Source organism: Cetorhinus maximus, chromosome 30, assembly GCF_964194155.1.
Source record: "Cetorhinus maximus chromosome 30, sCetMax3.hap1.1, whole genome shotgun sequence".
Lineage (NCBI taxonomy): Eukaryota > Metazoa > Chordata > Chondrichthyes > Lamniformes > Cetorhinidae > Cetorhinus > Cetorhinus maximus.
This window is the reverse complement of record NC_135908.1, coordinates 17,303,813-17,328,836: the sequence shown is the minus strand read 5'-3', so window position 1 is coordinate 17,328,836 and position 25,024 is coordinate 17,303,813. Positions and strand designations below refer to the sequence as shown.

The window sequence follows — 25,024 nt, the reverse complement described above, 5'->3', positions numbered from 1 at the left end:
CAGTCCCTGATTTTCGACCCCAATAGTGGCCAATGAAACATGATCTGAACAAGATGAGCTTTGAACCCCCAAGGATTAAGCTACAAGATGAGATTGCGCAAACAGGCTTGTATTCTGTGGAATTTAGAAGGGTAAGGGGGTGATTTGATCACTGGTTCCAAGATATTAAGGGGAGCAGATAGGGTAGAGAGAAACTATTCCTGCTGACTGAGGAATTTAGGTCTAGGGGGCAGAGTCTAAAAATGAGAGCCGGATCTTTCAAATTAGGAAACACTTCTACACGCAAAGGGTGGGAGAAATTTGGAACTCTCTTCCACAAATGGCAATTATTGCGGGATCAATTGTAAATTTATGTTAAAATTGATGTTAACCAAAGGCACTAAGGGATATGGAGTGAAGATAGGTATATAGAGTTGGGTCACAGATCAGCCGTGACCTCATTGAATGGTGGAACAGGCTCGAGGGGCTGAATGGCCTACTGGTGTTTCTATGCTCCTGGTGACTCTCTGCCCAATAGACGTGTGTACAGGCACCATGCAACAACAAATCCTAAGACCAAATTAGTCTTTTTTTAAGAAATGAAAGTGTCAAATACGCTTTGAGCATTTCTTTGTGATTTTAATCTCTGACTCATTCTGTTTCTGTCCAGTTACATTTAACTTTTTGGAGTCCAGTTTCATGTCAATGGGATCCAGAAATGCACTCAACGATTTTAATAAGTGATAAATTCACAGGTACAGTTTGGTGCTTGACATTTCTACATCAGAAATCCAAAAGCGTACAAGACTGAGTGAAATAAGATACACTAAATAAACCTTGGATGACTTACACCTTCGCTATTACAAACATCAAAGAGATCTCTCGACATTAAAACAAAACACTACAACATTAATGTAAAACTTGGAATGTCACTTAGGTATCAATAATCATTTTGCACACTGTGACCAGGAGATAATTCTGCAGCTAACGGGTTTCCCCCATATTAAGATGGTGTGTGGGTGCAGTTATTCTTTAACGTAGACTCTCGTGCACACGACCTCATTGGCAACCAGCGTCTAAAATGAAAGAAAAGACAAGTATTTTATCATTTGTACCAGTCCACTCCAAGGCCTGCGCTTACTTTAAAGAACGTGTAAAATCTAGTCTCAAGATTTAATTTCAGGTGGGAAAGAATTTTTTTAAAGAAGAAAGATTTGCATTTAAAAAGCAACTTTCACAATCTCAGGACATCCCAAAGTGCCTAACAGCCAATGAAATTCTTTTGCAGTGTACTCTTGTTGTAAGGTAGGAAGCGTAGCAGCACAGCAAGATCCCACAAGCAGCAACATGATAATGACAAGACAAAGTGGTGTCAGTGGGGGGATAAATATTCTCCAGGTTACTGGCGAGAACAGCCCTCTCAATTCGATCTCAAAAGGTGCTCTGGCGTCTTTTATGTCTACACGAGGGTCCTCGGTTTAATGTCTCATCTGAAAGACAACGCCTCCAACCGTGCGGCATTCCCTCAGCATCGCACCGAAGGGTCAGCCTGGGATATGAGCTCATGTCTCTCGAGAATGTCTTGAACCTAGTAGATTTCTGACGGAGAGGTGAGAGTTCCAGCAGCTGAACTGAGACTGATTTCGACTCACAGCAACATTGGGGGATGATTATCTGAGAGTTGGCGAGCGCCAGGGACATTCAGCTGTGGACATAACTCATTGTGACTTCCAACTAGCCATACCCGTGGGCATAATCACTGTGTACCATGACTGAATGGGAAATCAAAAGGAATCTTGATATCCCAGCCAGTGACCATTGTAAAAACAGGCCCATTGAATATTACCACCTCTGACATGGAGTTACTGAGAAAACTGTAATCACTTACCAGGATTAGCTCGTTGTCGACCAATTCACGTGTCCAGTGTGTTTTGGGTCCGCTGCCACTAAGAAGGGTTTGCTTGCAATAAATTTTGTTCTCACTTTCCCAGTTGGGCAGGCTCTGTAAGGAAATGGATGAAGAGGACAGTAAGAGATCCCAACTGAACACACAGAAATAAACCCATCACAAAGTATTTTGTTTCTCACTGATTAGGTATTTATGTGGTTTCCAAGTGGTTATGGTCCTGGGCATGAGCATTGGAACATGGGTGCTCATTTCCCTCCTTGAGTCTCTTCCCTCAGGTTATGAGTTCAAATCCTACCATAGCAAGTTGTTTTTTAAAATTTGTTTTTGGGATGTGGACATTGCTGGCAAGGCTAGCATTATTGTCCATCCCTAATTGCCCTTGAGTTGATTGGCTTGCTAGGCCATTTCAGAGGGCAGTTAAGAGTCAACCACATTGCTGTGGGTCTGAGATCACATGTAGGCCAGACCAGGTAAGGGTGGCAGATTTCCTTCCCGAAAGGGCATTAAAGCAGATTAGTTTTTACAACTATCTGGTAGTTTCATGATCATTATTAATGAGACTAGCATTTTATTCGAGATTTATTAATTAACTGAATTTAAATTCACCCTGCTGCCATGGTGGGATAGTACCCAGAGCATTATATAGGCCTTGGGATTACAAGTCCAGTAACATCACCATTATGCTACCATCCTTTTAAATTATGAAATTGAATTTATTAATCTGGTAATTTGTGTCTTAAATCTGACAATTAACCATGACGATAGCTGGATTGGCATAAAAACCTAACTAGCTCAGTAATGTCCTTCAGGGAGCAGAGAGATAATAGCCTTGGCTGTATGCTTGATCTTTAGTGCTGTCAGGTTAACTAAGGATGAGTAATAAATACCACCATATAACATTGCAAATATATTTTTTAAAATTACACAAATACTATAAGCTGGACACAGATGGTACAATTAGCTCAATAAACTATAATGCCCCTACTTGATCAGGAATCAATTTATTGTAGGGTCACAGAATTGTTACAGTACAGAAGGAAGCCATTCGGCCCATCAGGCCTCCACCTGCCCTCCTAATAAGCAATTCATCTGGTGCCATTCCTCTGCCTTCTCTCCATAACCCTGCACATTCTTCCTTTTCAGTTAACAATCTAATTCCCTTTTGAACGCCTCGACTGAACCTGCCTCCACCACAGCACATAATTTATATTGCACAGCAGCATGTTTAGGAGGTGAGGTCAATTGTGATTGACTTGTCTAAACCCTGTCTAAATAAATTAGATCTAGGGCTAATCCTGTCAGAGGGATCAAGTACCAATAGCACTCATAGCTCCTGAACACATTTTCGTAATTATTCACACCAACCATTGTGGACCGAGAGGGCGAGAGTGCTATCACTGTCTCGAGACTGGCGCCTAATCTCCATTATTTTATTTCTTTCTGTCTATCTGTTGTGTTTTCTTTTTAAAGTATGAACTCAGGGTACAATTAACCTTAGTGGCCAACCTGAATAATTGGCTCAGACCAGCAGAAATGCTGGTGCATCCATCAGGAATTCAAATTCCCAGGATTTCGGAGCCATTTATTGGGAATTAGGTTTTGCCTATCAGATATCAGGTTTTTTGCAGTTGAAGTGGTCCCTGAGATTGCACACTTGAATTCCTGATAGCTATATTCAAAAGCTCCATGGCTGCTAAACGAAAACCCTTTTTCCTTTTGTGGGAAGTGGGCGTCGCTGGCAAACCCAGCCTTTGCTGCTGATCCTTATTTGCCCTTGAGCTGAGAGGCTTACAACGCTGTTTCAGAGGGCACTTAAGAGTCAATCACATTGCCGTGGGTCGGAAGTGACATGTAGGCCAGACCAGGTGAGGACGTAAGGTCTCCTTCCCTAAATTAGTGAACCAGATGGGTTTTTACAGCAATCAATGGTAGTTTCACGGTCGCTATTTCTCTGGGCAAAATGCACACAAATTCTCAACGGGTGCTCCTGGTGGGCAAGGCTCCAGGGAAGGAACGCAATTTCATAAATTTGCCCCTCCATCCTACGTTTAAAGTGAAAATCTGTGTAGAATAGATTCACTGGGAAGATAACAAAATATAAGATGGAAATACAGGTAGGAAAACTCATTTAATTTTATTCACTGCTTCATTAGGAGTGTCAGTACTCATCTGTATGGTAGTTTAAAGATTATTCTGACTACTATAGTGAAAAAATAGGGGACAGCAAACCAGTTTGTTTCATACCTTGGAAGCATATTGCACTGCCTTCTTTCACCATATCTCTAAATAATTTTCTTTTTCAGGTATATATATCTGTCACACCTATGGTGTTACACCCAGGGTGTCACACTCATTGCACCTTAACTACACAAATAACCACGGCCTGTTTGGCTAACCTTCTGATTTGCTGAAATGAATTATTGTGATTTGACTGGTAGGAAAATCTTCCAATGGGAATCAGCAACCATGTTGGGGAAAATCCAATTTATTATCCAAATGAATTGTAAAATTCATGCAAAATTCCTGTAGAATAATCAAATTTGCTTTTTGTGTGTTGGCAAAGGGTTTTGTTTAAGTGTTACATATTTTTGTGTATAAACAGGACATTTTCAACCAACCAATCAAGTCGCTCAGTTTCTCTCCCTCATGCTGACAGCTAACAATCCAGAACTAGCAAAAAACAAACCAATCAAATGGTCCAAACAATTTCTTTTTAAATTTGTTTTTGTGAATTGGCTTTTTGTCAGCCAGCCTATTATGTACAACTGCCATGGAATTGAAACAATTCATTAAAAAAAAACTTAAACTTAATGATAAAAGTGTCTCATCTTCTGAAATACATTCAATAAACTTCTTCCCTCCACAACGTGGCTCAAGCCCTTCCCGGGTGGATTCAGAGACCAGTCTCCCCGCTTCCAGTCCAACAATATCACCCCAGCAAAGCCCCAATAGACTTTAATCCAGAGTTTAAGCTCAGTTTGCACCATCCAATCTGACTTCAGGGACTTGACTATATCCTGTGCTCTCTTTCTCCCCAGCCAGCACATTCCCTATTCCCACCTGCTGAGTGCTAAGTTTCCTGAACACAACTGACTGCTTTCACCCACCATCCCCACCAATGACTGACAAGAAACAATGCAATGATGAAACCTCTCCTCTGAGTCAGCAGCTCGTGGCGTTTGAGTCTCAATCCAGAAACTTGAGCATAAAATCTAGCCCATGGAGTGCTGAGGGTGTGCTTTGTTAATATCTTGTCAATTACATTGTTAAGGTTTAGTAATGTCAATTACATTGTTACGGTTAAGAGAAATAGGTGATGGGTATTAATTGTCTTTGAGCACATATAAATAGGGGATAGCTGGGACACTGGGTTGAGTAGGAGGAGAGCTGTGAGACTGAACAAGTCAATAAACTCTCTCAGTAAAGAAAAGCTATGTGTCTTGGTTTTAGCTTCACCAACTGGCTTGGATCCTATTAGCATGCTGCTCCATCGGAGGTGCCATTTTTCAGGTGCACATTACCCAGAGATGCCAATTGCCCTCTTGGGTGGATGCAAAAGATGCCATGGCACTATTTCAAATAAGAGCAGTGGAATTCTCGCTGGGTGTCCTGGCCAATATTTTTCCATCAGCCAATATCATTAAAAACAGGTGATCTGGCCATTATCACATTTGTGGGAGCTTGCTGTGAGCAAATTGACTGCCGTGTTTCCTACATTCCAACAGTGAACACACTTTAAAGAAGTTCTTCACTGGTTGTAAAATGCTTTGGAACATCCTGAGGTCATGAAAGGTGCTACAGAAATGCAAGTCTCTCTTGCTTTCTTGTTCATTGTCAGCTCATTGTATGTCAAAAGCGATGTGTTGGGAATTTAACTCAGCAGTCACTATCTGATAAAGTTTGGACTCTAGCTTCACTCTCTCTGAAGCAGAGACAACATCTATAAGAACCGCAAGGGTGCGAGAGATGTACAGAGTAGCAAAATGCCAGGCAAGTAGCCAATAGACAGAAGAGATAAAGAATGACATAGTGGGAAAGAGAGAGAGAGAGAGAGAGAGAGAGACAACATTTATTTTTCCCATTTTTGCCTGAGCCTTGGGAGAAAGCTGATCTATTTAAATGCTGTCAGCTCAGGAGCTGCTCAGATGTTACTGTGAAGTGAGTTGCCTACAGCATCATTAATTGAATGTAAACTAGGCCTGGTGATGTCTCAGCTAATGATGAATTAGTCACCCTTCACTTTCATAGTCACCACAGGGGGCTACCCACAGTTTATTTGTTCCATGTTAATGATGCATTCTGTGTCTCATTGTAGCACATCTCCCTCACTATCTGATATCTCCTTGTCTTTTACTGTGTTAGAAATACTTTTCACCCCTCCTGTCCCATTTACTCACAGACATCAACCATTGAAATGCTGCATTTTATTCTGAAAATCTTGCAGAGGGAAATGCTTAACCCACAATGTGGCAATTCAATATACCGCCGAATTCAGATGGAATGATCTATTAATTCAAATTCTTAATTTGCTGTCTAATTTATGTAGCTCAATTCACATGTTTGCATCATTCATTTTTCTTTCTAAGGATTATAATAGTCAAGCCACTTTGTAGCTGTGCATCCTGACGTTCACCTTGCATTTTCTCCCGTCCACCGTCTCTTCTTCAAACTCCTCTCCTATTTTAAAGTTGATCTCGGTGGTCCTCACCGTGGTGGAGGTCTTGATGTAAAACTGGTCCCCGTCCTGCCTGATCTCCACCAGTGGTTTAGATGCTGCAGCCACTGCCACTTTCCTCAGCATTGCATTGACCCCTGAATGGTGACATTCAGAGAGAGAGAGATAGAGTCAGTTCAGGGAAGGCTAAGTAGCTCGAAAAAGATTCGACTTGAAAAAAAGATTTGCATTGAAATGCAAAGTTGCAGTTCATTTGATTGCTTTTTCTCTTCAATTTTATACCTCTTGGGGTGGGGTGTTAATGTTGCAATTCTGTCACAATGATGTGCATGTTCTACTGAGAACAGCTGTTACTAATTGGGGAAAGGTTAGGGCATTACTCTTAAGTATATACAAGAACCGGTTTTCACCTCTGGTGGAGGAAGGAAGGGAGTTTATACCTACGCTCTCTGGGTTTTGCGAATGAACCTATGTTAAGGAAAAACTGGCTCCAGATTCTTCCCTTACTCAGTGAATGAGCAACGAATTATAACAATGGGTGGGGGTTTGGGGTGGTGAGGTGAGGTGAGGGAGGTGGGGGGTTGGGGTGGTGAGGTGATGGGGGTGCGGGGTGGGGTGATGGGGTGTTGGTGGGGCGAGGGGAGGGGCTGCCAATCTTTTCTATTCCAAGGACTCCACAGAATTTGCCACTAATAATGACCAGCTTTAGAATGTTCATATAAAAAAAGGCCCAATGCGTCAGTGCAAAGAGTCTCCCCCAGAGACCAAACATTTGAAGAGCTAAATTTTTCAAAAGTGCCATGGATGATTCTGGAAAAATTCAAAATCAAGAGAATTAGGAAGCTATAAGGAATGGATTTATTTCTTCATGAAGCTGGTGCTTCACGTTTGTCAGAGAATTTTTCTCTATTGCACTTTTGGAAAGATGAACTGATGAATGGGTTTGCCTGTTCCGCAAGATTAAAGAAAGGCAAACCAAGCACTGGATCAAGATTTAATCGGAATATAAATACCAGCTCCAGCTTCATATATCTATACTAGGCAGCCCAATAACAAGCAACTAAAAACAAGAATCATTGGAACAAGCAGCTTTGTTAAAAGGTATCAGCCTTACCCAGTACTTTCAACAGCTCGTCAAAATTCTCACTGCTCCTCATCTTCCAAGTACCAGCAAAGTTGGGCATTTTGTGTGCGTCTTCTCACAGAGGCTCAGTGCTATGCTTTGCTGAGTAAAGAAATTGCTGCTTGCTAGCTGCTGTCTGCCTCCCAGCTGCTGCCTCTCAAATTCTGCTGCTCTTTACACGAGAGCTCTGAATCACTCAGCGTGCTTCCAGAGTCCGAACCCACCCAACTGCAGCCTTATATTTAAAGCGACAGCATCTCTTTGTTTCATTTTGTACGGCTGGGGGGGACGGAGCTCAAGTCTCTGACGGAGTCCCCTCATTGCTTTCAGATTGGCTTAAGAAAATATCCAGTGCCAATTGGTTGAGTGAGACCATTAAAGGCACCATCGCCCTGCATAACCCACACCCACCTTAGATATTTTCCCCCAGTGGGCATCCCATGCATCAATCCCACTCATCCTCGACAATCTTCTGTGGCTTTCCCCCAATCATGGATTTTAAAGAGCTGAACTTCTGGCACTAGTGTAAGGCAGCTGTTATTGGATAGACTTCTTGTTGCACCCCATCTCCTGGCTTTAATTTCTAAAGTCCCCTGAAAGGGACATTGGGCGGTGTGTATAACAGTCAGTCGTCCAATGTTGCCAAAAATTAAAGCCTGACACCTACCCATCACCCCCGCCCCCAGTCTTTATTTTCATACATTTATAAAACATTATTTCGGCCTCAACTGGAGTATTGTGTCCAGTTTTGGACACTTTAGGAAGGATGTGAAGGCATCAGAGAGAATTCAGAAAAGATTCACAAGAATGCTTCCAGGGATGAGGAACTTCAGTTGCCTAGATAGATTGAAGAAGTTGGGATTATTCTCCTTGGATAAGAGAAGATTAAGAGAAGATTTGATTAAGGTGTTCAAAACAATGAGGTGTCTGGACAGAGTAGATAGGGAAAGTTCCCATTGGTGGAAGGATCGGGAACCAAAGGGCACCAATTTAAGGTGATTGGCAAAAGAACTGGAGGTGACCTAAGGAAAAAGTTTTTTACACAGCGAGTGGTTAGGATCTGGAATGCATTGATGGTGAGTGTGATAGAGGCAGGGTCAATCATGGATTTCCAAAGAGAATTGAACAATTATCTGAAGAGAAATAATTTGCATGGCTACAGGGAAAAGGTGGGTGAGTGGAATTAGGTGCCTTGCACTTGTAGAGAGCCAGCACAGACACGGCAGGAGGACTGACGTCCTTCTGTGCTGTTGCAAATCTATGATTTTACTGTGTCACTCTCTACCCCAGTATCCCCATCACCTGTCTCTCATTTACCTTGTTCCTCACATGCTCTCTTCACTCTGAGATGAGGAAAGCTGCAAATCCCTCACTCACTGCTCTTCCTCATTTTCCTTCACACATCCTCTGTGGCCAATTGTCCGTCCTGCCACTTCCTCCAGCACACTTCTAACCCTGGCTTCCCTCGCATCACTCCACCACCAATTCCAGATCCAGCCATCTTGGCCTACCTATCGGAATTCTCTCCCTTAAACCCAGAACACTCACTCCTACCACAGGGCCATAGATCCTGGGCCAACAGAATTTTTAAGACTGAGGTAGATGGATTTTTGTTAGGTAGAGGGTATTGAAGGTGCAAAGACAGGATAAAGGGGTTGAGGTACAAATCAACAGTGAGGAGGTGTTGTGGCACAGTGGGTAGTGTTCCTGCCTCTGAGACCAGAAGCTGCAGGTTCAAGTCCCACCTCAGGACTTGATGGTCAAACAGGTTGAGTATCAACCTGCAAATTCTTCCAACACTCACCAATGGCAGGTGTTAAGAACAGGAGAGATTCCTGATCAGCCAAGTAATGGAAAGCATTGGAGCCCCTGCCATGACTATCCATAACTCCAGGTTACAACATGCTTGTAAAGGTGCATGTTGCTACAGTAACTCAGATACCCTGAGTGAACTGTAACACACCACCGATAGGGTGAATGGCCTCTTCATGTTCCATCTTATCATCTGTCTCAGGCTTACTCAATCAAATGTCTCCTCAAATCTACCCCTTTTCCCAATCTTGATGTCACCTCTGTGAAGGAGCCCAGAAAGTCACTTTATGCTGAAGGCACTTTAGGTAGAAGTTCACACAATTACTGAATCGAGTTTTACAGCAGGCTGCAGAAGACACCAGGCAAGCATATAGTCTTAGAGAAATTAGGTGTGATTCTTAGCTAAAAGGCAATCATAAGGAGACCACTGGGTGGGGTTTAGTAGCCTCCTGACACAAACTGCATCCTGCTTATCAACCAAGGATATCCCTCAGCAAGGCAATGACAGGCCAGGAAAACTCCAAGACCCTTCGCTGATGATTTATTAGCTTCCCTGGCCAGTGTGTCAGCAGGTCGCGCCATCAATGGGGTCTGACTCTGTGCTCAGCGAGATTGTCTCAGTCAGTTTGGCAGCTTGTATCTAGGGTGAGAAAAAAACATCAGCCAGGAAAGTGCACGAGTGTTGATATTGGGTGCAACTGGATTGGGCTCTGAGGAGAAGGGGAAGAGGCTATTCAGTCCCTTGAATGTGTCCTGCCATTCAATCGGAGCATTATCTGTATTGTACCGCGCCTCCATTTGCCTGCCTTTGCCCCATAACCGTTGTTAGACTGGCATTGAGAATCGGCTGAATGTTATAGAAACCCAATGTTCATTTCTACTGATTTCAATGAAATGGAAAACCAAGTGGATTCTCCAATGTGCGGTCAATCTACCTACGCCGGCTTCAGATCACGGTGTAACCCCATAGCTCTTTTAAACGTGTGAAAAGATATCCAGTTTTCGGGGGCATCTTTTAATCATGATTTCCAGCAAATGCTGATTTTCCAAGTTTCATTATGTTGTGGGCCAGCATGAGTGTTATCGATAAAGGCATAAAAAGACTTCTGTCACTTTAACTTGTAAGCGCCACCAGGTAAACTATGGATGGGGGAGAGGCGGGAGGGGGGGGGATTGTCCTCTGAGGGGAGATTGAGGAGACTGAGCCTCTAGCCTGTATTCTCTAGAGTTTAGAAGAACGAGTGGTGACCTCACAAAATTCTTACAGGGCTCAACAGCGTAGATGCAGGAAGGATGTTTCCCCTGGTTGCGGGGGTCTAGAACCAGAGGGCACAGTCTTAGAGTAAGAGGAAGGCCATTTAGGACCTGGATAAGGAGGGTTTTTTTCAGTCAGAGGGTGGTGAATCTTTGGAATTTTGTACCCCAGAGGGCTGTGGAGGCTCAGTCATTGAGTATGTTCAAGACAGAGGTCACTAGATTTCTAGATACCAATGACAGCAAGGGATATGGGGATAGTGCAGGAAGATGGTATTGAGATAGAAGATCAGCCATGATCTAGTTAAGTGGTGGAGCAGGCTCAAGGGGCCAAGTGGCCTACTCCTGCTCTTATGTTATTATATACATGTTGATCCTGCTTTGCTTCAAATTTTTAAACGATAATTCATTCTCAGGTCTTGCTGGCAAGGCTGGTATATATTGCCCATCCCTAGATGCCCCAAGGTGGGGCTGGTTCTCAAGATTCTCAATCTCAAGATGTTCCATAGCGCTTCACAGCCAACAAAGAACTGTTGAAGCACAATCACTATTGTAATGTCAGAAACGCCGCAGCCAATTTGAGCACAGCAAGCTCCACCAAACAGCAATGCGATCAGGACCAGATAATCTATTTAATCAAGGCACCAGGGATACCGTCCTTTGAAATAGTACCAGAGGATCTTTTACATTTACCTGAGAGCGGGGCCTCGAGTTAACATCTCACTCCACACCTCTGACAATGCAGCACTCCCTCAGAACAGCACCAGAGTATCAGTGTAGGGTTTTGTGCACAAGGGCTGGAGCGGGACTTGAACCAGCAGTCTTCCGCCTAAGAGGCAAAAGCACTGCCACGGCTGACACTAGAAAATCCTGTAAGCATACGTGAAGGAAAGCACCTAAGTTTTGTTTTTAAAACCAGTGTGATTGTTCAGTTTCGAGTGGGAAGTAAAAATGCCAGGTTGTGCACAAAGGGCTGGATGTGGGTTTGTGCCTTTATTGATCGAGCTTTCCAATTCCCTCAGGCTGGATCAGAGCATTTGATCGAAGTCATCAATCTAGCAGAACTGCTGGAAATCATTTACAACAAAAGAGAGTCAGAGCCGGACAGATGAGGCTTGGGGGCCTGGGCTTCCCTTAACAAATTTACTTAAGCTGCAAATAATAAGGCTGGAGGTGGTGCATTGCATTTATTGATTGAAGAGCGGGCTGGATTCTCATCAATCGCCCATCACCAAAGCAATAAATCACCCGTCCTCTGAACTGTTCGAGAGCAAGAGACAATCACTGCCAGGAATTATTCCCAGTTTGAGTGTAATTAAGATCCCCCCGCTAACTTTAAGCATTTGGGAAATGATGTAAATCACATCAATGCGGCTCCCAATGTTCCCAAGTAAATCAAAGTGAGAAAGAGAGAAACAACATTTCTGGGTTAATTGTTCATCGTTAGACAAACAGAGTTAATGTTAACAGTAACGTCCACCTAAAGTGAGAGTGAACTTCAAACCGTTTCTCCTGATTTCCACTGATCTGAGTACTTTCTAAATTAAAATATTAGTATGTGTCGTTATGGATAATATACATCTTTGGTCCAAAGTTATCTTTAAAAACCAGCACTGATGTCTTGGGGAGGTTTATTGGGAAACCCTTTCTCATTTTGGTTCAGCCTTAATGGCGGGGGGAGGGGGCGGTATTTTCATCCAAGAAACAGGCGGAATGTAAAATCAGGCATCAGTGGTTTGGCTTGTTGTCCTTTACTTGTGCTACCTTCTGGCTGGATGAGGTTTTCTCTTACTCTGAGTAACTTGGAGATAGTCAGTATTTAGTTTTCCTTGAAACTATTTATTTACAGCTATCTACATCCAAGACCTCATGGGAAGTACAATATTCTCTGGACAACAAGGCCTGAATGTTTAGCTCGGTGGGCCCGGGATTGGCTGGGAAACGGATCACCGACTGCAATTGGCCCCCGACCACGATTTCATGCTGGCTGGCCAATTAACCACCAGCCAGCATGAAGCGCGCGCTGAAAATCTCAGCACTGCTGGGGTGGGGGCGGGAGAAGAGTGGGCGATGACGTCAACATGGGTGCGGGCAAGCGCGGAGAGAAAGCTCCCTGAAGGCAGAGAGCTGCAGACATGAAAATGTTCTGATGAAGTTTTAAAAAGCAGAAAAAAAGTTTCCGAACATCACAGTCAGACACCTGAAAAGGTAGATGATAAAAATGCTGCCGCAGGTTTTTATTTTAATTTTATTTCATAACGGAAACCCCATCCTGCCTTTGGATGAGGTTTCATGAAAAATGTAAAGGCCGCCTGGCCGATTTGCCCGTCCGCCAACAGTGCGTACCAACTACAAGATACACTGCAGAAACTCACCTAGGTTCCATAGGCAGTTCCTTCCAAACCCACGACCACTACCATCTAGAAGGACAAGGGCAGCAGACACACGAGATACATTACCACCTGGAAGTTCCTCTCCAAGCCACCCACCATCCTGACTTGGAAATATATTGCTGTTCCTTCACTGTTGCTGGGTCAAAATCCTGGAATCCCCTCCCCGATCGCACTGTGGGTGTTCAAGAAGGCAGCACACCGCCACCTTCTCAAGTGTAATTAGGGATGGTCAGTAGAGGACACCCTGGACCAGGAGGGATCCTCACAGGAGGATACGGATGATGTTTGCGAGAAGGATCCACAGCCCAGCCTGCTGCACCAACTGAAGGGCCAAAGGATTTCAGCGTCAGGGAGACTCAATGAGACATTGCCCATGAGCTGAATCATCTACCCAACCGGGGATTCGGATTGTGGCACACTACAACCTTCTCTGTTTGGCCCAGAATGCCAAGGCCATCAGCAATTGGCAGCTTGGCGATGGAGCATCTTAAGGCTGAGGACAACAAGCAGCATTAGGCTCTTTGAGCTGGACAAGTCCATCTGGCCACAAATTCCCTCAGTGCATTGAAATACTCATATTCAGTGATTTACATTTAATAAGTTTGAGTTTAACACTTGTAAAAACTTACACCTGTGAGGCCCAACTACATCAGTACCCTCATTCGTTGCCACTTGTGGGGGAGGTAGACTGCTGACCCTTGCTTCCCCATGGCCTGGGATGACCTTGCCGGCCATCCTCTAGCTGCCTCAGGCTATCATTGTGGCAACTTGAGGCGGTGGTGTCACTGGGAGAGAGAGATTGATGAGCCACTGCCCAATGAGAGGAGCCTCCAGATGTGAAAGGCAGCTGCCCCTTCCAAGGGAGGAAGCGCACTTGTACCTCTCTACTAACCTGAGATGGACGAGGGTCTGATGGAGATCTCAGGTGCCTCGTTCCCCTCTTGCCTTGCCACTGCTCCCCTGGGTTCAGAGACAAGGTGATGATATCCAGGTCTGTGCACATTCCCAGCATCTACTGACTGGCCTGCTGGATCTGGCACTCCATGAGAGTTGCCAATCTCTCTCTTGTGGAGGACATTGCGGTGTTTATGGCCTGAATGGTCTCCTCCACTGTCTGAACCAGGGTGTGGATACCCTCTGGAAGCTCCGTCAGATCTTCACATACCTCATGCTGTACTTCAAGCATCTGCCATATTACTGATGACCTCTGAATACCATCATTGGACTGGGACTCAGCCTGGACCTGGCCTCCCACAGTCCCCCGACTGTCAGTGGCCTCGGCTGTCACAGTCTCCGACAGCTAGTCAGGTACGTGTGTGGTGTTCATATCAGGATGTTTTTTTAAGTCATATTACAGGGTATCGCTAGGCAAGCATTTATTGCCCATCCCTAATTACACTTGAGAAGGTGGCGGTGTGCTGTCTTCTTGAACATCCACAGTGCGGTTAGGGAGGGGATTCCAGGATTTTGACCCAGCAACAGTGAAAGAACAGCAATATATTTCCAAGTCAGGATGGTGGGTGGCTTGGAGAGGAACTTCCAGGTGGTAATGTATCCCGTGTATCTGCTGCCATTGTCCTTCGAGATGGCAGTGGTCGTGGGTTTGGAAGGAACTGCCTATGGAACCTAGGTGAGTTTCTGCAGTGTATCTTGTAGTTGGTACGCACTGCTGCCACTGTTCGTCAGTGGTGGAGGGAGTGAATGTTTGTGGAAGGGGGTGCCAATCACGCTGCTGCTTTGTCCTGGATGGTGTCAAGCTTCTTGAGTGTTATGGGAGCTGCACTCATCCAAGCAAGTGGAGAGTATTCCACCAGACTCCTGACTTGTGCCTTGTAGATGGTGGACAGACTTTGGGGAGTCAGGAGGTGAGTTACTCACTGCAGGATTCCTAGCCTCTGACCTACTCTTGTAGCCACAGTATTTACATGGCTAGTCCATTTCAATTTCTGGTCAATGGTAACCCCCAGGATGTTGATCGTGGGGGATTCAGTGATGGTAATGCCATTGAATGTCAAGGGGCGATGTTTAGAGTGGATTTGACGGAAAAAAAATTTCGCCCAGAGGGTGATTGGAATCTGAACACACTGCCTGACGGGGTGGTAGAGGCAGGAACCCTCACAACATTTAAGAAGTATTCAGATGAGCATTTGAAATGCCATAGCGATCAGGGCTATGGGCAAAGTGCTGGAAAATGGGATTAGAATAGATAGGTGCTTGGTGGCCGGCACAGACACAGAGGGCCAAAGGGCCTGTTTCTATGCTGTATAACTCTATGACTCTTTGACCAGATTCTCTCTTGTAGGAGATGGTCATTGCTTGGCACTTGTGTGGTGTGAATGTTAGTTGCCACTTGGCAGCCCAAGCCTGGATATTGTCCATGTCTTGCTGAATTTTGACGTGGACTGCTTCAGTATCTGAGGAGTCAAAAATGGTGCTGAACATTGTGCAATCATCAGTGACCCTGTTCCGATTGACAAGGTGAGAGCATCTGAAATTGTTGGTGGTGCAGGGCGATGATGGGAGAGCTTGAGGTCTGCTCCACTTCCTCAGAGGAAGTGCTCGGGACCAGCCATGATGCCTAATCCTTAGCCTCTCCCAGGTGCCACAGCTTCCCACCCCTGCAGCCAGCACAACTAAAAGGGTAGATACTCAGTGACTGGGGCATCTGCCGAAGAGAGTGATGATGAACCCAGTGAGCAATCTGTGGTTTGCAGTTGAGGAGTTAACACTGGTCACACAGCCATCAGGGTCTGCTCAAGGTGAGATTTAGATGCCTGGACTGATCAGGTCTCCCCCTCCCCCGCCAGGAGCTGGTAGCTGCTGGGGCGGGTGACTGACTTATTGGAGAAAACAGAAAGGTTCGTACAGGGCGGCACTGTAAACGCAGGCTCCCATGTTGATCATCCACATCCCCATCCATCTGTATGAGCCCACAATGAGCGAGACGTTTGTCACTCACCCTGATAGAGTGGGGAAGGTCATTGACCTTCTTGAGGTACTGCAGCTAGATTCTTCAGATGATTCCATGACTGCCAATCTCGTCTGCCATTCCATCCTCCTTCTATCCCTGTTAGGGGTGGTGGGGGGCAGTCGGAAACTTCCACCTTGCCCGAGCAACCTGGAGGAGAACATGTCGTCGCAGAACCGTGGGGCCACCCAGATCTCACCTCTGCCATTGGCAACAAGCGGGTTGCCATGGCCTCCAGAGTTGCGCAAGGTGGGTAGGGGACTGGGGCATGTCTGGTGAGGATCCCCAGGTGGACTGGGGTGGCTCAGGCTGTGGTGTTCTGTGGCTGGAGAGGATGGCAGGAGGGTCTGGCAGTGTCTAAGAGGATGTGCATACTGCAATCACATACATCCTAGCTTTTTTTTCTTAATCAGTCGTAATCAGGTTCCTTGGAGCTGGAACCTGACCCTCCAACTGCTGCAGGCATTGGGAGTGTCGGCGGCCACTTTAACTGGCTGCTGCCAGCTCCTTCCAGGTTACGGCCCACCCCCAACCACAGCCAGACCCAGGGGCCCCAATCTGACCAGCTGCTAATTGGCACTTTAGGAAGGATATGATGGCATTAGAGAGGGTCCAGAAAAGATTCACGAGAATGGTTCCAGGGATGAGGAACATTAGTTACGTAGATAGATTGGAGAAGTTGGGACTGTTCTCCTTGGAAAGGAGATTTGATAAAGGTGTTCAAAATCATGAGGAATCTGGACACAGTAGGTAGGGAGAAACTGTTCCCATTGGCGGAAAGGTTGGGAACCAGAGGATACTGATTTAAGGTGATTGGCAAAAGAAGCTATGGTGACATGAGGAAAATTTTGTATACGCTGCCAATGGTTAGGATCAGGAATGCATTGCCTGGGAGTGAGGTGGAGGCAGGTTCAACTGTGGCTTTCAAAAGGGAATTGGATAAGAACCTGAAGAGAAAGAAAATCAGGGCTACAGGGAAAGGGCGGTGGAGTGGGACTGAGTTGCTCTTGCAGAGAGCCAGCACAGACACAATGGGCTGAATGGCCTGCTTTGGTGCTGTAACCATGATACGTTAATTGGTTTGCTGAACTGCACTCAGAATATTACAGGCCTGGGCTTAATGGATTGTTGGGGTTGGGAATAGAGGACAGTCAGGCAGGGGAGGGCGTTGGGGGTGGGGAACCAGGCAGCAACAATGCACCCCCCAATCCCCCCACCTGTTAAATGGTACACTCCTTCATGATCCTTCCTCCTGGATGATTTGAAGGACTGTGGAGGAAAGAGCAGGGGGCAGTGGGACTAATTGGATAGCTCTTTCAAAGGGGCTAGTACAGCATGATGGGCAGAATGGTCTCCTCCTCTGCCATATCATTCCCTGATCCTTCCTGTCAGGCTCATTAAGAGGACAATCAGTCCCACCATTTGTTGCCTTTCAGCACACAGTGAGACATGTTGAATTGCAGAAGCCCCACCATAGCACTGAACTAAAAGCAGGCCTGGGTTGTTTTCCTTCTTTTCCCTTTCCAACGGAATACAAGATCCTCATTGGAAATAAAAAGACTGGAACACAGGAACACTCAGCAGGTCAGGCCTGTGGAGAAAGAAACAGAGTTAATGTTTCAGGCCGATGACCTTTCATCAGCTCCTTGTCAGAAGCCATTTCAGTGGAAATCTGGTTTTTATCATTCACCCAGCATTGCTTGGCCACTTTTCCAACAGTTTATTCACCCATTTGATTTGACGAGTAAACAATAAGCATTACAACAACAACTTGCATTTATATAGCTCCTTTAAGCAAAAAGGCGCTTCTCGCGAACAGTTATCAAACTGAGCTACCTAAAGAGATATTGGGACAGATGACCAAAAGCTTGGTCAACAAGGAAGGTTTTAAGGAGAATATTCAAGAAGGAAAGAGTATGAACTTATTAAATGTTCATTCACTAATATCATCAATGGGAATTCACAGGGTTTTTAAAAAATTCTTTCATCATGATGGTGGGCATCACTCATCCTTAATTGCTCCTGAACAAAGTGGCTTCCTAGGCCATTTCAGAGGGTTGTTAAAAGTCAACCACATTGCTGTGGGTCCAGAGTCACATGCAGGCCAGACCAGGTAAGGATGGCAGATTTCCTTCCCTAAAGGACATTATTGAACCAGATGGGTTTTTATGACAATCAATGATAATTTCTTGGCACCATTACTAAGACTTTATATTTCAGATTTATTAAACATAATTTAAATTCCACTACAGACCATGGTGGGACTTGAAGCCATGTCCCCAAAGCATCAACCTTAGTCTCTGGATTACTAGTCCAGTGACATAACCACTACACCACCATCACCCCTTACAGGAGATGGGTATGCTGTGTTGCACTGCACACAGCCATAGAGGGAGTCATCCATCCCAAAAGACAGTTAAAGAGAGCGCTGAGGGAAAATCCAGGGCCTGTCGGCTGCAAAATAGATGCCCAAGAGATAGGCCTTTGGGTGCATATGGGGCACTTAATGGGATGGAGCAAGGTTGTGTGAAACAGTACTTGCAGGTAGGTTGGGCAAACAGGACAAGAGGTCACAGATGAAGAGCAAGTTTAGACAGACCAGGAAGTATTCCTTCCAGTGGGAGATGGTGGCATATTCGATTGTTGTAAAAACCCATCTGGTTCACCAATGTGCTTTAGGAAAGGAAATCTCCCATCCTTACCTGGTCTGCCCTACATGTGGCAATGTGGCTGACTCTTAACTGCGCTCTGAAATGGATTAGCAAGCCACTTAGTTCAAGGGCAATTAGGGACGGGCAATAAATGCTGGCCTTGCCAGTGATGCCAAACCCCATCCCATGAAAGACTCAAAAGAAAATATTACACAGAGCGTGGTCAATAGCTGGAACATAATGCAGGTCAGGGCACTGGACTGCTATACCAAACAACTGGACCGTGTCGAGGGAAGAGAGGATGATTGGGATTCTGACGATTCTGAAGAGGTGAATTGCGCCGTGCAGTTATCCTCAGTTTTCCGTTTCTTACCAGATGATGTGAGTTGAGAAAATGTACGTCTGACTCCGTCCTATAACAGGGTCAGATTTCACTCTTGCATGAAGATAAGGGCTTCGGATGACATGTTGGGCCTGTTGTAAATTAGGCTACAAAGCCTCTGTTTATTTTAACAGAGGGAACAGCGCCGCTGAATTTGTGATGAGACAAGACACTGAAGAGGAAAATCTGGATTATATCGCTCACTTGAAGTATTAATTCATTCCTGATGCTTTAAACATCAAGGGTATTGAAAGAGATCGCATATCTGCTATTCTTAGATTGATGACTTTACCTCAGGTTTGAGTGTTAATGATGAGGATTTAAATTTCTCCTTGTAGAAGCCCATATGTGCACAGCATGCTCACAGATCAAGATTGACATCACTGCCCTTTAACAGCACGGTTTTTGAAATCCCTCCCGGCAGTCTATGTGATTTCCTTCTCCATCATTAAGGACCTCTGAGGCTACTTTTGTGTTGAGAAAATTGGGTCATATGTTGTATTCAACAGCTTATTGGTGAAGCACAGGGACCTTTACCATTGGAAGAATGATTTCTTCAGATTTGCAGTTTTGGACAGGATATTTTCCAGCCAGAGATGACGTTAACATTAATAGTTAACTAGAGATGTCACTACAAATATAGACAGCGAGTGTATAATCTGTACAAAAAAAACGTGCACTGCTGGTCACGCCCAGGAATTAATTTAAGGCACATGACTTACAGCATAACTTGAATATAAATTATTGAGAACAAAATTTTAAATATTTTTCCTGCTACTATGCCTGTGAAGATTATTGTACCATTTTCCATTCTCTACTATAAATCATACTTAAGCACCTTTGAAGATATAAGTCTGTTCATGGTCACATCAAATTGACTCCCATATTATACTACTGGAGCCAGCAACTTGTGATCATGACACCAGTCCTTTATGTTAATCACAGGATCACAGAATTGTTACAGCATAGGAGGTGGCCATTTGGCCCATCGTGTCTGCACTGACTCTCCGAATGAGAGAGCAATTCATCTATTGCCATTCCCCCGCAACCCTGCACATTCTTCCTTTTCAGATACAGCCAAATTCTCTTCTGAATTCTTTGATCGCACCTGCCTCCACCATGTTCTCAGGCAGTGTATTCCAAACCCTAACCACTTGCCGCATGAAATTTTTTTCTCATGTCATTTCGCTTCTTTTGCCAATTACTTTAAATCTGTGCCCTCTCGTTCTCCATCCTTTCACCAGTGGGAACAGTTTCTCCCTGTCTACTCTGTCCAGACCCCTGATGATTTTGAATACATCTATCAAATCTCCTCTCCGCCTTCTCTTCTCCAAGGAAAACAATCTCAACTTCTCCAATCTATCTTCTTAGCTGAAGTTCCTCATCCCTGGAACCATTCGCATGAATCTTCTCTACATTCTCTCCAATGCCTTCATATCTTACCTGAAGTGTGACGTCCAGAACTGGGCGCAATAGTCCAGCTGTGGCCGAATTAGTGTCTTAACAAGCTCAACATAACCTCTTTATGGGCTGCTGCTGCATACTCTTCAACTCCTTGCCCTCACCCACCTTCCAGACATGCCTTGACGTGCCCTGTTGCAGCCTGACAGCAGAGGTCCCCAGTGCAGGGCTCTCTACCCGGGGGACCTCCCCCTTACAATCGGGGACCTGGGGTGGAGGATGTTGCACACAGCAGTCCCATACAACCGTAGGTTGGTCGGTTCATGGACTCCCAAGACACCTGCGTTTGTTGCAGCCTTGTGGAGTTAGTGGACCACACATAAAGGTTGTAGTCATTTGCACCCCCTTTTTACTTACTTTAAAAACTCATTACTTGTTGGTTGCACTTCAGCCCCACGCTCCTGATATTTGGGCATCCGCTGTGGAGGGTGGGGGGGCAGGGAGGGGGGAGGACTTTCTCGTAAGCATGCTCCTGGGCCTGGCCAAGCTGCCATTAACAGGTCCTGGCAGCAAGCGGTCGAGGGGGTCGCCCAGCCCAAATGTTTGTCCCTCTTTCACGACTACGTTCGCGGCCGGATGTCCCTGGGAAGGGAGCACGCGGTGCCCACCGGCACACTGGAGGTCTTCCATGATCTGTGGGCAGCGCGGGGGCTGGGGTGCATTGCTGACCCCCTAAATCACATTTTCATTTCATGTTTGTATGTTTCATTTGTGATTTTGTCTTTTTTATCACAGCTTCCCTCTAAAAGGGTGTCCCTTTATTGTTAATTTGTCCCTCAGTTAATTTGTTTTATTTGTTCTTTTGTTATTAATTTTTGTTATAATTCAAGAGTGTAACCTCCTTGCTCTTGTACTCTATGCCCCTATTAATGAAGCCTATCATACTGTATGCTTTATTAACTGCTATCTCAAGCTGTCCTGCCACCTTCAATGACTTATGCGCAAATACACCCAGATCCCTCTGATCCTGCATCCCCTTTAGAAGTGTATCCTTTGTTTTATATTGTCCCTCTGTGTTCTTCCTATCAAAATGAATTACTTCACATTTCCCGCATTGAACTTCATCTGCCACTTGTTTGCCCATTTCAGCAACTTGTCAATGTTGTTTTGAAGTTCAACACTACCCTCCTCACAGTTTACCATGCTTCCAAGTTTCATATCATCCACAAATTTTGAAATTGTGCCCTGTGCACAAGGTCTAGGTCAGTAATATATATCAGGAAGAGCAAGTGTCTCACCACTGGCCCCTGGGGAACTCCACTACAAACCTTCCTCCAGCCTGAAAAATATCCATTAACCACGTCAGCTGGTGGAATTTAAATTCAATTAATAAAATCTGGAATTGAAAGCTAGTCTCAGTAATGGCGACCATGAAACTATCACTGATTGTTGTAAAAACCCATCTGGTTCACTAATGTCTTTTAGGGAAAAAAATCTGCCATCCTTACCCAATCTGGCCTATATGTGACTCCAGACCCACAGCAATGTGGTTGACTCTTAACTGCCCTCTGAAATGGCCTAGCAAGTCACTTAGTTCAAAGGCAATTGGGGATGGGTGACAAATGCTGGCCTTGCCAGCGATGCCCACTTTCCACGAAAGAATAAAGGAAAAAAGAGAGCAGATTATTCCTTTAGCAGTAAACAGACTATGGGATGGAATTCTTTTTAACATTTCATTTGAGAAATTAAGGGCTGAAGAACATTGTGACACATTTTTGGAACTCCTAAAGTTAACTTTGAAGAAGTTAGAGCAATTTGAAAGATTGCACCATGTGCATATCATCATCTGGGACACAATGAGTCAGCACGGCACATAGATGACAAAAATAGCACTGAAGGCATATTTGGCGACAATGGGGGATTTCAACCATAGGGACTCTTGTCAATATGAACTAAGGCTGCACATTTGGTTGAAAGTGAATAAAATAGGAGATGATGATAAACAGGGCTAATTTTTACACCCCCACCCTGCCCCAGCTGCTGGGCGTGTTTATGGCAGGGGTGCGTGTAAAATATATCAGGTGGCTAACCCGCTGCCTGCAGGCCCACCCACCTCCAAGCCATTCCCCATCATATGGTGGGTTGGTAACGCATCTGCCAGCCCACCAGGCCTTAAGCCTACTGAGATGTTTAACAGCCCAATTAAGTGGCAATTAAGGCCCTAATTCTGCCTTTGCTACTATAAGATGGTTGGCGATGGAAAAGGGATGTAAGTGGGCAGGCCGATCTTTCATCAACTCTGGTGAAAAAGTGGCAAGGAGGGTAACCTCATTTGGGTGTGCTCTGTGTGCATCAGGGCCGCTCTCCCCCTCCACCAACATGGTACCCTTCCCTTTGTTCCTCCCCACCCTGACCTTCAAAATCTGACACCCACACCCCTCCCTAGGATGCCCGATCCCTCACTGCCCAAAACTCTCGGACTTATCTGAGTCCAGTATCCATCCTGTCTTCTTCATGGAACTACTTACAGTCTCAGCAGCACCCACTACCAATTTCTGGTGCCGCCGGGACTGCAAACTGTTGGAAAATCAGATTAGCTAGCAGCTCTCAAGGGTAGGACTTCCTTCCACTGAGGGGCAGAAGTCTACACAGCTTATTAAGGCTGCCCGCAGCACATTATTACTCCAGGGCAGCCTTTGAGAAAGTCAGGGGGTAGCGATCAATACACCCTGCAAAATTCACCCTAGTAAATGTTTTCCTCATCATGATGGGACCAGATGCTTTTGAGGCACTGCCTAACCAATGTTACCCACAAGACCCCAGTACTATGGACCATTCTGAAATTAATGAGATTTTGGGTTCATATTATGGCACAACTAAGAATGAGATTTCACTAAGAGTTTCATTCTCACAAAGGAAGCAGTTGCCAAGGGAGACTGTTGCAGATTACATTCTCGAATTAAAGAAACTCTCTCATCACTGTGGGTATGGTACGAAGTTGGGTATCGACTTTGAAGACACGCTCGTAGGAGGCCTAAAGAACAATAAAATCCAGGCATTTATGTTTTGGTAGTGGTTACAGTGACAACAAAACTGTAACTCAACCTGTTAAATTTCAGGTATTGTTGATATTGGTTTAGTCATATTTCATTCTGGGAAATTATGTATGTGTACCATATTAGATAAGTTTTTTTTTTAAGTGGGGAGGGAATGTAATATATTGTAATAGCTGAGCATTTTGTTATATTACCCTCTGTGTTTGCATGGTTCAATAACGGTTGCCTGCAGTTGAGCATGTGTTAACCATACTCAATGCAATACACAACACAAATTATTCCTTTAACAGAAGACTATTCTATTTACATAATAACACAAGAAATAAGAGCAGGAATAGACTTTTGGTCTATGTCAAGCCTGCTCCACCATTCAATACAATTATGGCTGATCCTGGGCTTCAACTGCACTTTCCTGCCCACTCCTTATATTCCTTGCTTCCTAGAGAGACCAAAAAGCTGACTATCTCAGCCTTAAGTATATTCAAGGATGGAGCAACCACAATACTCTGGGTAGAGAATTCCAAAGATTCACAACACTCTGAGTGAAGGCATTTCTCCTCATCTCAGTCTTAAATGATCAACCCCTTATCCTGACACTGTGCACCCTTGTTCTAGACTCCCCAGCCAACGGAAATAATGTCTCAGTATCCACCCTGTGAAGCCCCTTCATAATATTGAATGTTTCAATGATAACCCCCTTCATCCCAGGAATCAACCTAGTAAGCCTTTGCTGTATTGCCCCTTATGCAAGTATATCTTTCCTTAAATATGGACAGCAAAATTGTAGTTTTCTACCAGAGCCCTATACAACTGTAGCAAGAATTCTTTATCCTTGTACTCCATTCCCTTTGTAATAAAGGCCAACATGGCATTTGCTTTCCTAATTGCTTGTTGTACCTGCATGCTATCTTTTTCTGTTCCTTGTACACACACTCAAGTCTCTCTGAACAGCAACATTTTCAAGTTTCACGTTTTTAAAATATTCTGCTTAACTATTCTTAGGACCAAAGTGAATAATCTCATACTTCCCTATATTATACTCTATCTGCCACCTTGTTGTCCACTCACTTAACCTGTCCATATCTCTTTGCATCCTGTGTCCTCCTCACAGATTACATTCTCACCTAGCTTTGTATTGTCAGAAAACTTAAGATACATTTCTTTCTGTCTCCTGGTCTAAGTCATTAATATAGATTGTAAATAGCTGAGGCCCCAGCACTGATCCCTGCTAGTCAGTCTGCCAACTTGAAAATACCCATTTTATCCCTATTTTCTGCTTCCTGTCTGTTAACCAATTCTCTATCCATGCTAATATATCACCCCCAACTCCATGAGCCCTTATCTTATGTATTAACATTTTGTATAGCAACTCATTGAATGCCTTTTGGAAATCGAAGCATGCTACATCTACTGATTCCCCT

The 25,024-nt window shown here is 44.7% G+C and overlaps 1 protein-coding gene across 2 annotated transcripts; it reads right to left on the bottom strand.

Annotated features, from left to right (window-relative positions):
• Nucleotides 1-602: 602 nt before the first annotated feature.
• Nucleotides 603-16,196, bottom strand: LOC144669971 (cellular retinoic acid-binding protein 1). Of its 2 annotated transcripts, none has more exons than XM_078532265.1 (4): nucleotides 7,678-7,904; nucleotides 6,522-6,700; nucleotides 1,868-1,981; nucleotides 603-1,055 (listed from the first exon to the last, which is right to left on the bottom strand). In XM_078532265.1, exons 1-4 carry the CDS (start codon nucleotides 7,745-7,747, stop codon nucleotides 1,005-1,007), a joined length of 414 nt encoding a protein of 137 aa, XP_078388391.1. In that variant the 5' UTR covers nucleotides 7,748-7,904; the 3' UTR covers nucleotides 603-1,004. The 2 variants fall into 2 exon arrangements, with proteins under 2 accessions (XP_078388391.1, XP_078388392.1); XM_078532266.1 differs by lacking the exon at nucleotides 7,678-7,904 and adding an exon at nucleotides 16,105-16,196 and having other exon boundaries at nucleotides 624-1,055.
• Between the last annotated feature and the right edge of the window lie 8,828 nt (nucleotides 16,197-25,024).